Source organism: Saccostrea cucullata, unplaced genomic scaffold (genome assembly GCF_032062105.1).
Source record: "Saccostrea cucullata isolate Sc308-1 unplaced genomic scaffold, CSIRO_AGI_Scuc_v1 ctg328, whole genome shotgun sequence".
Taxonomy (NCBI): domain Eukaryota; kingdom Metazoa; phylum Mollusca; class Bivalvia; order Ostreida; family Ostreidae; genus Saccostrea; species Saccostrea cuccullata.
Window position 1 is genome coordinate 111,717 of NW_026923817.1, and position 14,951 is coordinate 126,667.

Genomic DNA, 14,951 nt, shown 5'->3' on the forward strand with positions numbered 1-14,951 from the left:
TACTTGGCCAAGTCAATCTCCCGATATTAACATTATTGAAAATATATGGAGAACAATCAAAGTTCGACTAGAACACCGGTTACAGGACATTAAAAATCGGCAGGACTTAATTCGAGTCGTGAAAGAAATTTGGGTGTCGATCGATTCCGAAACTATAAAAAACTTATACAGGTCTATTCCAAAGAGATTTAAGGCTGTCATAAAGGCAAAGGGATATATTACGAAATATTAATAAGGTAAGACGTATTCCACTTCATTATTATGAAAAAATAACGAAAGAAATCTCAGGTGTCAAAATGTTTTATTGAAACGGCTGCCATTTTGCGTACTGTATTATGGCCAGGTACTGTAATTCAAATTACACGTCGTCTACGCAAAACGAAAGAAGAAAGTGAATCATAAAACAGTCTCTCGGTAAATAACAATAATGAAACTTAGAAACGATGTTTTGAAAATAAAAATGTTGAAGTAGAAATATTATTGTCTAAATAAATATCTTTTGAAGGTAAACCCTACTTGATTAGACGGTGGCTATATATAGCCACAGGCTATTGCTGCTGGTCTGTGTAAACACACGGGGACCCTAGCGGCGATTTTTGCAGAGTGAAAATAATGAAAGAAGACTTATTTCGATGTCTGAAAATAAAATATACATAGTTAACAAATACTTTCAAGTTCTTTCAGAGACATTTCGTTGATGGATACAAAGCCTAATTCCTGATATTTGCCGTTATCAATATTTCTCGCCTCATGAATATTCATTGCGTTACGCCGAACTAAACTAATTCGTACACCAACCGACTTGTATATTCGTAATCAAACTACAGATGTCAATTCGTACATTTTTTTCGTTTTTATCTCACGTGTTCGAAAAATCAGTTTCGTACGCACATTGTGTTTCTTTCAAATTACCAATTAATTGTTGAAAAATATTTGAAGTTTTAACTGTACGATTGTTTCACTATCTAACTCCGAAATCAAATACTAGTAATTATTACTAGTAATTGCTAAACAACACACGGCTGTTTCTTAAATACTGCTTTGTGAATTTTTTTTTACAATAAAACTTAAATAGTTTATTGTAATTTAACAGTCTTTTTGTTTGTATTTCTTATATCTGTTTACAATGCTATATTAGTAAAACAAATATATGTATTTTAGGAAAGAAGAAAAAAGATCACTATATCTTAATCAGTTAATAAAACGGTTGTTGGAGGTATATGATGCCATAAAATTTGCTAAGTTTATTACCATTCTAGTTTTTAAAAATAAGACTTTGTCAGATTATCTCGGACACAAAAACGACTCAACGGAAAAAAAATTGTCAAAGCTATAATTACAAAGACTATAACGGACAATTTACCCATATATTTCATTCCTATAATTAGAAACTCTAACGTGCCTCTAATAAATATACCCTTTAGTGGGTGTACGAAAAAGTACACTAAAATACATGTGCATGAAATAAAACTAGTATTAGGATTTTATGCAATTTTAGTGGGCTGAATTTAGGTCAGTCTTCTGGTGTGTTCACAAAGCAGTAAATATGTATTGCGCAGTGATTCGCATGGTTATTGCATAATTATTAGAATATTACGTATGAGAAATACCATCATCGCAAACCATAGCCAAAATGTATGATCCTCTCCCATTCTGGAGAAAGCTCCATGCGCATATGTACAGACTCCGATCGTGACTTGAGACGACGGAAAATAGAGACAGAAAAATATTTTGTTATTCTTTTTTTTCTATCTTTTTTTTTCCGAGCAGTACACGAGGGTTGTCATGTTCAAAGCGTTTTTCTCGAAAATTAGTAGGCGCTGCAAGATGAAATTTTAATTTCGCAAGTATTTATTATCATATTTTAGTGTATCTGAATTCTTTTGATAAAATATAGACAATTTTTAAAAAAATTAATACTTCATTAACATGCTTTAATGTACAAAAGCACGATAAAAAAAAAACGGTTTTAAAAATAATACCTGAATATTGTTTCGAAATAAAAGTATTAAATAGATTTTGGTAAACATTATCCTATTTTTTATTCACTATCTATTGTGTCGTCTTTTGAAAAATTTAAGGACATTTACTTAATTATTTTATCAATTTATCAGTTTATCAAGCATCCGAAATGGGAAAGTGGTAAATCCACGAAAAATGGTGGCGTTCGATGGCGATACTACGCACTGGAAAGCAGTTCAGTTTTTAGGAATAGGAGTTTTCTAAGCGAAATCGTTTTAATCAAATCCAAAAGTAGAACAAACAGCTACAGGAATAGCGGAATGTCAATGTTGACAGCCAATATATATAAGATTCTTTAGTTTAATGATAGTAAAAATATTGTCCATAACTTTAGTACTAATTAAATCTTCACAAGGTCCTATTTGTGCGCGAGATTGGTTTCTGGCTGTTATTTGAAGAATTAAGGGAGACTCAACTATGTGAATCAATGAAATGCCTTAATTTAAGTTGGAATTATCCAACTTGTTTTTAGCAAAGAGGAAACTTGACACTGCTTTAGACATTTTGACATTATCATTGTGTGTCATAAGGCGACACAACACATTTAAATGAAATCTTATAATTTGCAATTGTTTATATATGCATATACCTATTTGAAGTTTGCTATGTTTTTTGATGAAAATTGTAATAAGATAGTAACAATTTTAGATAACAGTGAGAATTCATAACACTTTACTTATTAGTACAAAAAATATAAATTTATATATTAAAATACAGGTAGATATATTGAGAAAAATTGAAATAAACTTTTATAATTTCCATATCATTTTACAAAATCTTAAAACATTTTTTCTTATACTGCCAGTCGCCATTTGACGTAGCGGGTTTGCTTTGGACTCACGGACCTGAATTAAGAAGTCCATCCTTACGTCGCAGATTCGATTCCCACTGCGTGACATGGACATAGGCCCTTAATTCAGATTGAGATCCCGTGTCGCAGTAATTGCTAGCCAGAAAAATATCCTTCGCTGCTAAAAATTTTATTCTCGAAAGGGGTGTTAATTACTAGTCAACAAACAAAATCATTCATGCCACCATCTTTCAGTACTCACAGTACTTTGATTTTTCCATAATGCATGGTCGGTTAAAATGGCCAGGGCTTCGAACCAGGATTGATTCCCCGACAGCTATGAAACGGGAATGGAATCATCTACATCGTTTTTTTTTTCTTTCGAGATTCATTATTAATTTCAAACATCAAACATTAAATACAAAGCAAGATGTTATATTCCGAGTAATTTCTCTTCTAAAACTTATTATTATACCGTAACTACGTCACCATGCCTCGAGGAAAAGCGACCACAGGTTTGTCTTATAAATATAAATTCGCTTGAATCATGAACAATGTTACAATGTTGTCATACTTGTTTAAAATTTTTTTTATCTAATTCCATGATACTAGCTTCAAACGCAGGTCGGTTTATTTTGTTAATTACTTGAGGAATAAATGTACAAAATGTTTTGACACTGAAATCAAAATTATTGATTGTAATCGTGTTATGAAACCCTCCCTTTTAAAATTAAATTTATATAAATATATATTTTATAGCCATGATTTTTCTTGTCATTTATTTAATTATTTGATAGATTGAAAATATTTATGGCATATTCTTATGAATTAAAAAAGAAAACGATTTGATTGCTTCTTTATCATGTTGGCATGTGCGGTAGGCATCAAAAGCCTGAAAGTTAATTCGATGGTCAGTACGATCTCCAGACAAGGTACACAAGATATACACAACAGCAGCAAACTAAATGTCAATCAAATCAAAGTATCCAATCCAAGGCTTAAATTCAGATGATTGACAGGAGCTGTAAGACCAGGTAAATTTGGAGGAGGTGCTTATTTCCTCCCCCTTTAAAATGACAAAGACGCACCACATTTACACATTTGGATTTTTTTGGTCTCTGGGTCTTATCTCCATTTTTTAAAAATGTGTATTCGTTTCTTTGAATTAAAATACACACAAATAATGTTTAAAAATCATGGAGAGAAGACCCAGAGATAGAAATTTTTTAGGAAAACGTGTTTAAAAATGTACCATTTTGTACCAAATGTCTGATCTGGCCAATTTTCAAGTTATTTTATAGTAAATCAAAGCTCAATTTTGGGAAAATATTTTTCTTTCCTGTTGCACAGGAACCTGATAAATTAAAAAAATGTTAAAATTTCATGTGACATGTCGATAAAATTTTCACTTTTCAATTACACCCAGATTCCTGCCGAATGCCAATCAAAAGCGCCATCGTTCTTTTTGATTTAACATTGATAACGAATCTGCAATGTCAGATGATATCTACCTCTGTGAGAAATGATGATTTGGACATCAATGCACAGATATGCAACTGTATGAAAAGAAAACTGATACTATTTTTTGCCACACTATTTTCAAACTAACTACTCTGCACATATTCCAGCATGCTTTTTTTTTGTGCAATAGGAAGTCTATATACATGTATGAACCAATATTTCTTCTTGCACTAAGAGTTCAATATATCAAGTTACAAACTGGATTTTCTAGATTTTATTTAATATCAACTCTGGTGGAAAAATACAATCTCTTTCTCCAAAATAACAATATACATGAATGTAACAGTTTACATTGAAAACACAACACAGACATGCACACAAGGCAAGATCACAGAGTGGGAAATTTTCTACAGCCCCTTCTATCTAGCTGTATGTTTCTGAGATCATAGCACCAAAACAGCATCTACACATGTACACTATCTCTTTTGTCTCAATAATCAGCCTCTAGTTTGATCTAATGCTCTATGAAATGGAAATGACAAATGCACTTTAATCTTGCCAATTACAGATACAAATATGAGATACTTTATATATACCAAGAATGAATGAACTTATGTGTCTATACATTCTGAATAACGAAGTTAATTGATCTATGTTGTTCAGAGTTCACAAAATGTACAAACTGATTCACTACCATTTTCAAAAGCTTTATACTTCTAAGTTTGAAAATTCTAGTACATGTACCAGGTATTTGTAATGCCATGAAAATTTCATGGTTTTTAAAAAGTTTTGTTAACAGAAAAATAATTTACTCAGTGAATACATATGTATTCTAATGAACACCACAAATCACACATTATAAATAAATAACTCAGAATAAAAAGGAATGCTTAATTCCTGGACAATCCCAAATATATAGACACACAAATAAAATCTATAGAACACAAAATATACACTGTTCATTCTAAAAATAGAAAAAAATCCTTTGTATCAAAAATATCTTGTTGTATGTCTAGGTCAAAAAAAGAAAAATCAAAAGTTTATCATATCAGTGAAGACATGTATCCCCAACCCATTTGAGGATAGGTCAAAGGGTGAAGAGTTATAGGTAGTTTCACATAATCTGATTTGTCATTGAATACGGGGGAAACACTTGGGCGAGCCTTCAACGTGGACAAGTTTGATATGTATACTTAACACTCCTAAATAAAAATTGTTCCGACACAAAATTATCAATAGAAATAATTTTAAAAGTATATATATTGCAAAAATATCAAAATCCTTATTAATCCAAAAAACATTCTCTATTTAGACTAGATTAATGAATGTCTATTTTTTCCCCTTTAGAAAATGATAATTATTAAATTTTACTTTAATATGAATTTTAGATCAGCACCAAAAAAAAAAAAGTTATGCTACATTCCTATTTTTTGGTTCATTTTTAATAGAAAAAAAAAACATGGTGCAATCAAGGAATGTGAGGCAAAATTGCAGCGAAATCTTTACAAGTAACAGAACACATGGATACTCAATTATTGCAAAACCATGTCTACAACAAATCGAAAACTTTTCACCAAGTACTAATGGATTTATGAGCCTAATAAAGCAATGAATAGGGTGTGTTCCTATATTTTAATGTAATTTAATTACTAAAAACTTTTTAAATTTTGAGAGATTCAATTATTTGAAACAGTACCAGTCTTTAAAAAAAGATAAAAATTGTATTCCTTCATCTAGATGAACTAAATGCATTTCAGTTAACCTAATTTTGTCTTTGACTGTAACTTGAAAAAAGAAAAAAAACCTATTTCATTATATTTACATTTCCAATGTGTCCAAGATAAAATTACAAAGTAAAAATACTTTACTTCTACATACAGGTATATCCATTGGTTCATTGATAGGTGCTTTCGTATTTGACTACACTCCAAAGTACATGCCTAATAATTATAGATCTTTGCATATTAAAATCTGCATAGATGCAAAATAATGATAAAAAAATAATTTTCTGTTTAGCCTAAAACAATATTTAGTTCTATCTAGGGTAATCATCTCTTCAATATAAATTAAATATCACAACAGTTTATAAACTTTACATATTAAACTTGATTAACTTTCTCTCTACACATCACAATGATTTCTCCAAAGTTACTCATAGCAGGAAGAAAAAATACATCCATTTGGCAAGTGCTCTAATGAGCATAAAACATGCTAAGTTCCTGTGACTTTTTTCGTTGTACATCATTGAACCACCGAAAATGTTTCTACTGCCTGATTAGAATGAAAAGTGATAAAAAGATTGAAAAATAACTACATTTCTACTTTGTACAGAGATTGCAACATGCTTCTTTGCAATGACATGCATATATTTTCAAGACAGAAACAAGAAGGCAGTGAAGTTCATTACAAAAGTGAAAGGTAGAACTCCTTGATAAATATTACGTTCTAGAAAGAACATGTCATTTGTCCCTTATATGCAGCCATACAGACAAGAAAATATAAATAAAACCTATCAGATTCAATGCTCAATCTGAAAAAAGTTTAAGGGGGGACCTATGTCGTTCTACGTCAAAGCAGCGTTATGTGACGTCACAATAGCGACGTTTGTTTTCACCGGTAGACTTTTGCAACTGTGATATTGGCAGAACGTTGTTAAATAAAATAATCAATAATACACAATTCACAAAAAGAAAATTTATTCATCATTAATAACAGTTTTATTTTAATTATGGAGTTTGTTAATGTTAGAATTCTCTTCCTTTGGTTGAAAATTCATAGGAATTTCAGTTGAATGATATGCTGATATATAAGTGCAAACAGATTTAAGATAAAATTCAGCAAAGAAGGCGGCTTAAATTATAATATGTTTAATTTTATGTTTACCATTAATTGTATTTTCTGGATAAAACCAAGAAAACAATTATGAAATGTACTTTTACCTATATTTGCTTATTGATTTATACATGTAGTACATGTAGATTTTATTGTATAAAGTCATTCCTAGGTTCTAATAGGTGTTGGCTGTTGACGGGGAAATGGGGGGGGGGGGGAAGAAACAGAATGATTGGAATGAAGAAGGAAAGAATTAATCTGTTTAAATTGCTTCTACTCAAAACAAAATACTCGTTTTTCACAAAATAGTTTTTTATTCAGATGATTGTCAATGCTTACTTACCTTTTTTTTAGTGCAGAAAGGTCAATATTTATGACACAATGTCTATGATGCGTACAAAAATAAAAGAAAACGTCATATTTCTCGTTTATTTTATCATAAAGGTATACTTTTTTCTTTGTTAAAATAAAGAGATGAACCATTTCTTTCAAAAAATATGAATTACAACATTTTCACACAAAGAATTTTTAAGATATTACCTGTTATGCATGTCGGAATTGTAAAAAATACGACAAGAAAAACGGGGTGATACTTACATTGTGTTCCATTATAATTTTTCATGCGAGATAAATTACAATGAATTTGCCTTCATTTTAAAGGTACAAGTCATATAAATTAAATATCAGTTGATTTTGAATGTGATTTGACAATTTTGGTTCTTTTTAGCGCATATTTGGGGTAGAACAATAATGTCTGAAAATAATCTATTTTTAGCATTTCACACTGTTTTTGCACGTGCTCCTGTGTAAAAATAAGCATATAAAGGTATTGTTTTTAATACCTAAAAATTAAGAGCAAGTGGTCAGGAAAGAAATGTCAAAGTTTTGAAAATTTCACACAAAGACTTTTCGGACATAGGTCCCCCCTTAAAATGAAGATTTCCAAAACAATATTTATGATGTCTTTGGTCACATGGGTTGATTACTGTGGGATATTTACACAGTGCTACCGAACGAAACACTTGCGTATTCTGTATTGGTGATTTCCGCTCGCGGTTTGGGCTGAGGTTTGACCCTGGTCCCTGGGGGTTGTGTGGCTATGTCAAGGTCAGCATAGTGGAGTTCCCTTCGTGGCTCCTCCTGTGTTGCCGTGCCATTACCATGGTGATCACTATCTTCCCTCTGTGGAGACCAAAAGGCAAATATGAATCAGTGAAGCATGGCAGACAGCCCATACCCTACCACCACAATTTCATTCTCACCAAAAATTTCAATTTTAATTTACATTTTAGATGTTTACTAAAGAGGAGATTTATCTGTTATACAAATAAATGAGAGCGTTTTGATTAGAAGAAGCAAATTTTTGAATAGTAACATCTGCCATGCGCTTAGATTCATTCATTCCTTTTGGTCATGCCTCATATATCATGCAGTCAGAAATTAACTTTATGTAACTGATACACATTGACATTGCAAAACACTCATACAAGAATAATACTGAAATATAAATCCTGGTATAATAGACTATATTAAATAAATCATAAATTGTAAATATGCTTAACTTGCAAATAAAGCCTACTGGGTATTAGGTTTACTTGTAACAGAATGTTCATTATCAGAAGCATGTAATTATTGGATTTTACAACCAAGATATCAGCTAAAATGCTAAGGAAATTAAAAGTTTCCATGCTCTTTAACAGTTAATTAAAAAAAAAAAGGAGATTCCCCCCCCCTTTCCCGCACAGGTGACCCTTTGAATTTTTAAACTCTCTCTGAATAAATCCAATCAGTTGTTAAGCTCTCATCAAGCAAAGGTCACTATTACAAAGCTTTGATCATGTTTACTACTTTATGCTGTGGATATGATTTCCATATCAACAGATACAATTGTCACAATAATTTTTTTTGTAAAGTGATTGAGTTGATGTAAAAAGGACTTAAAGGAGTGTGAAACAAGTTACTGCTATGTGTAAAATGAATGATAAGAAATGGATATTGATTGGACATGATTTTATTCCTATCCTACCATTTGTTTTTAGGTTCTAGGGATCACACAACTCACTGGATATTAATAATATTCAACCACAAACCATGGTAGATCCTATGTATATATATATTAATTACAAAATCCCCCTCCATCCCTTAGATGTAAATCTGTGCAAACAAAATGTCAACAAAAAAAAAAGGAACTCTGGCTATTTCAAAACATTGCAAGCCTTTAAATACAATGTGCTTGGTATATTGTTGAAGACAATTTACATCCTGTTAAAACAGAAGTCTAGATACCATTACTATGATAATTACAACATTCTGTATACAGATTAATATTTCATACCTCGTCTAACAACTCCTAAACAGTTTAAAACAACAAGTACATATTATTGATCCTATATGATAAGGTTACATACACGAGTTTTATTTACAAACATTCCAGAAATACCACATTAATATTCAAAAGGTTTTAGAAGCAAATTTGCTATATCCAAATTTTTGACATGATTCCTGACAGAATTTATTCTCAATTAATGGTGCTATGAATCTCAGTCTATTTTTACCCCCAACTGAATCAATTTGGCCCTTTGAATAAAATATCATGACAAGGTCAAAGGTCAACTTACCTGTCTCTCAGGGGGATGGTCCTTGACTGGAACACTGTAAACTGGTCCCTCTGGGTTAGCTGGTCCATTGTATCTACAACACACAGAAAAAAAACTTAGTAAAAACTTGTTATTTATTATTGGTAAACTTCATGGATAAATAATTTACCTAAAATTACATCATAAACTCTGAAGCGAAGCGGTTTGTAAAAAAGCGTAAACTGTTCCAACCCAGTTTATACCGTATAAAATGGGTAGCTATTAAATTCATTGCTTATAATTTAATTTTCATTCATTTGATGTAAGAAATGAAGATGACTGTTCTAACAAATTGACTTCAATTTGTACAAAATTTAAATGTAACGTCAGGCGGATTGATACGTTTTTGACACAAGTCATTGTGACGTAGGCAACCCATTTTATATGATATAAAATAATTTTTTAATCCAATCAAATACAATGTTACAACCAGAATTAAATTACTGCCACATATTTTAAATTTTCAATAACGTTTATATCATTTTCTTTTCTTTTTTACTGTAATGCTTAATTCATTTGAGTTTGTTACAAAACATTTTTTGTTTTTAGAGAAGGTAAGTAAACCTACCCTGGTACATCTTCTTTTGTTCTGTCTGCAATGAAAAAGGGAATAAAAAATTTACCAATTCTTGTCCAAACACAAATAAATATTTTATGCACGTTTATTACTTAAATAATTCAATCTCAGTCTTTTTCGCTTTTAGTTAGAAGAAATATAGGTTATCTTTTTGAACATTGGAAGAAAATTTACAGACTGACTTTACTACCAGTCTTTATTTAGTAAAATTTAAAACTTTGATAATAAGCATAATTTTAAATTTAGTATATGCTGAAGATGCAAATACATTCCTGATAATAATCATTAGTTAATTAATTGTACAAAAATATGATAACAATTCTCTGTTTTCATGTTCAAAAAGAATAAAATTCTGTTGCTGTATACAGGGAAATTTTTACCCTGGTTTTATCATCGCACAGTCCCAGTTCTGATTAAGAAATTATTCATGTACTGTATTCTTCAAATTCCTCCCATAATGAATTTGCTCACATGTGATAAGGGGGATAGGGGCAGAATTGTGTGCAAGTGCAAAAGGAAAGAATAACATGGGGTGAAAATAACCCTGTATTCAGTATATTTGCATGTGAAACCTACAGAAAATCCTACTAGCGACATTGCATTTGTCAAGATGGATTATGGTTAGGTATACATATAAGTATTCATTCTGTGAAAAGCATGCATTTATGGCATTCTAGGATAACTTGAAAATTTTGAGAAAATGGGTAACTTCATCATTTCAAACCAAACAGTAAATCATTCTTTGTTGCAGACAATCACATTTTTTTTACACACAAACAGGCTTGCAAATATCTATATGAAACTTTTAATGAATTTCATAATCTGATTTTTAAATGAATAAAAAGAATAATTCAAGAATATATATAACATGTATATGCATAAATAAATAAATAATATATATAGTTACCGGTGGGGGGTGATGCTGACGAAATAATTACAGAATCATGAAGTGTGAAATTATTTTTCTACATATTATTCAAATGATACACTGACTTATTGCTGAAAATGAATTCCATAGGAGAACTACAGAGTGTCTCTTATTACTATTATTAAAGATCTTTAAGGCTAAAATAAAATTATAGTTTGTTTGGAATTGCCGCCCGCCTCATTGAAATACCCCCCCCCCTCAAAAAATTTTATTGGCAAAATATTGGAAATATTTTTTTTTTCCGTCTTATGTCCGACATCGCTTTTTATAATTCGTTCTTCGAAATAACTTTTTAAAGCCGGGTTTGAGCTCACATAAATTTAACAACACCGGTCAATAAAACGCTTTCTTCATAGTATTTATGATATAGGGAATATAGGTGGCAATTTGACAAAATGAAAACCGCCAAAATGTCAGACCAAGTTGGATCAGTGGATGTGAAAACATTCAAGCGTTGAAGACCAGAACATTTATGCATCTTCATAAAAATAAAAGGTGAATAAAAAATCTAATGGAATGATACACTGATACCTGGAAAGAGCTATTGTATTAATAGATTGCTCTTTGAACTTGATATGATAAGTCCGTCATGTTGAAATTAAAAATGATCGTCCAGTTCCCAGTTAAAAATTATGGGTCAGAAATGTTTATTCCCAAATACAAAAGGAAAAATGTTGTCTTTCAGTAGGACAAGTCTTTGAAACCTTATGTTAAAAATGATTCATGGCGAACACTCTAGAACATACCAAGCACCCCCTCCCGTTTTTCCACAAAACATCCCCAACTATTCTTGAGAAATTTTGTGTGGTTCGCACTCTTTGTAAGGGTTGTCTTAATGAAGGGCTAAATTTCAAAGAGAAATGCTATGAAATACACCAATGAAATTGTTTTAAAAAGATTTGTAAAGAAATTGTTTTAAAAAGATTTTTAAAATAAAGAAAAAAGTTTGACGCTGAAATTTGACTTTTAATAGATAAGCAAAGCTAACATCGAAGAAAGATTGATACTTGAGTACCATTCTGTATATATTTTAGACAAAAATGATATTAATCAAATAAAAGAAAGAGAGAAATTAACGAAAATCACCACTGTTCATTGTGATTTTTAATTTCTATGAATTAGCTTCAATTTGTAAAAAGAAAAATAAAATAAATTCCCTCCCTCCCTCCTGGGTCTGAAAACCCCCAGGCGGCAATTCCAAACAAACATTTTTTTAAGGATGGCCTAATACCGTTATGTTGACAGTTCAATAAAATTTCATATTTGTCTATACAATTATAATGAAATTGCTGTATATGATAAATTCTAATTTATCAGCACTGTTAAAAAAAATGAATGCAAAGATATTAAGATAAGTAATAAACCAAGTTTAACTTGTTTTATTAATAACATGAATATTTTAAAACTAAAATAAGGTCAGCTTTTTAACGAAAAAAAAATGACTTGTAGAGAATAATCATAATCATACTGATATAATTGAAAATTGCTTATAACCAAGTCTATTTAAACAATTTTTTCTTTGAATGATACACAGAAGTAGGAGAAGTGGGGGGGGGGGGATACTTTATAATTAGTTTTATTGGAAGGACATAACACCATAAGTGTGCCAATCATAGTAATCATGGATCAAAAAAAAAAATAGTGACAAGTTTTTAAATAATTAGAAAGTGAAAAGTGTTATAAACATTTGTCAATTTCAATGTCACCCTTTAAAGTTTTGAGAATATAAGTTTCAAGGTGATAAAATTAAATTATTATTTTCAAGAGATGAAACAAAGTAAACAATAATTTGCACATGTAAAATTTTTTCAAGACTCTATGAAACAGACATTTTCAACATGAGTTGTACACTTACAAGTTTCTCCATCCGTTTTTCTGCGGAGCACCAGGAAATAGACAAGGAGGATAACAAGAATAAGGAACGCTAGTCCTCCAATCACAGCCCCAGCTATGATCCCTGCATCACTAGTTTCTGAAATGACAGTCTCTCAATTCAAATTCTGGCTTGCTCAAAATGACTTTGGTTTATTACAATACAATATTGGGGTAATTTTAAATTGCATCAACATTGACTACATTTCAAATAGCAACTTGGGTTTTTATCTGTTTTTTTTATCTTATTGCTATATATTTTCTTCCTTTTTTACATTTTGATTTTCATTTAAAAATTAAAAAAAAATGTTACACATTAGCATTTAAATGTATTTTTAAATAGAAAAAAAAACTACTGTGCATACCTTCTTGAGTCCGGGAAACAGGTGTTCCTGAATTCCCCTCTGTAAAAGACAAAATCACCAACAAATGATAAGTATAATTCGGTGAAAAATGTTACACAACCTATTCTTTCAACATTTAAAGTTTGATGTTTTACAAAAACTTTAAGAGATGTAAATGATGATGTGCTGACATAATGAAATATGATTTTTTTAACAAAAAAAAACGTTAATAAAATTCTCAACATATTGGAAATGTAAGAAATCAAAGATCTATATATTGACAATGTCACATATCACTGATGTAGCATTTGTTCAACTGTGCAAAGTTATATTTTCAAAGAAAAAAAATCTGTAAGAAATGTTATGATGATGGTTTAGATTAGAAGATAGATTAAAGATTAGATAATTAGATGTGTCATCCACTGGGACTTGAAATATCTCTACAATACTAGATAATTACAATTAATATCACAATAACACCATGGAATCATTTGTTTGGCAAGTTTTGTTGGATAAAAATTGATAGGTTATGAGGGACATGATTTTGTGCATTGTAGAATGACAGTTTTAATAGAAATTGTAAATTTTAGTGTAAAGGAAATGGGCAACCTAGAAAAATGGATCAGTGTAAAATATGATTCCACAGTCCTTCAACAATGATAATAATAATAAGCCATAAGAGATAAATCAAGAAGAAATGACATATTAGTATCTCCATAACCTATCGGAGACCACATATATTAGCAATAGCTAAATGATACAAAGTTTCTTTAAATTGCTAAAATGCCACAATTGAGCAAGTTTCTTGTTAAGATGTAAATGCATGTTTTTTGAATCTTGGATGTTTACAGGAACCTTTGAATTTTTAATCACATTGACCCAGAAGTAGTAATGTACAATTGTAATAGTATCCAAACTGAGAGTTATACTAAAATCTCAAAGATCATACCAAAAAAATTTTCTAATTTCATTACCGGTACATCAATTTTTTCCCCCTAAGCTAATGCTTATACATTTCTAGTAACAAAGAAAAAATAGTAAGTATTTGCATTTCCCCTTTTTGTCTTTTGCATTTTATTATGCTTCAATCTTTAATATCTATTCTGATCAGATTTGTGGAAATCCTTGAAAACTAAAAATGTCTTTGATCAACAATCTATTTCAGTTTATAAAAACTCACTACAGTAAACTTCCTTCTGTGTATTTTATATTGTGCAAATATGACCTTAAAGTTATTAAATATGACAAACATATCTCAATTTCTGACTGATATGTATGCAACAATCACATTACATTAAAAGGCTGTGCATTTTCTTGAGTGTCCAAAACTATCATTTGAATTTTCATACTTCATTATTATGACCTTAAAATTTTATTTGTCGTTTTAACTTTGTATTGGATTACATGTATATTTTCATAAAATTTCCTTTTAAAATAGCTTTTTGAAATACAGTGGTATGCAACTTCTTCTTTTGTCAAACTAAAACTC

At 30.3% G+C, this 14,951-nt stretch overlaps 1 protein-coding gene across 6 annotated transcripts in view; it reads right to left on the reverse strand.

The window, feature by feature from the left end:
• LOC134264963 (uncharacterized) overlaps window positions 1-14,951 on the reverse strand; it is a 35,449-nt gene that overhangs the window by 6,197 nt on the left and 14,301 nt on the right. The window contains exons 5-11 of one of the 6 annotated variants that reach the window (XM_062747203.1): window positions 13,484-13,522; window positions 13,102-13,218; window positions 11,226-11,240; window positions 10,310-10,334; window positions 9,724-9,796; window positions 9,441-9,455; window positions 8,106-8,287 (exon numbers count right to left, since the gene is read on the reverse strand). In XM_062747203.1, the coding sequence (XP_062603187.1) occupies window positions 8,106-8,287; window positions 9,441-9,455; window positions 9,724-9,796; window positions 10,310-10,334; window positions 11,226-11,240; window positions 13,102-13,218; window positions 13,484-13,522 (466 nt within the window). The remainder of the gene's footprint in view (window positions 1-8,105; window positions 8,288-9,440; window positions 9,456-9,723; window positions 9,797-10,309; window positions 10,335-11,225; window positions 11,241-13,101; window positions 13,219-13,483; window positions 13,523-14,951) is intronic. The other 5 variants (XM_062747204.1, XM_062747205.1, XM_062747206.1 and 2 more) reach the window with 5 other exon arrangements.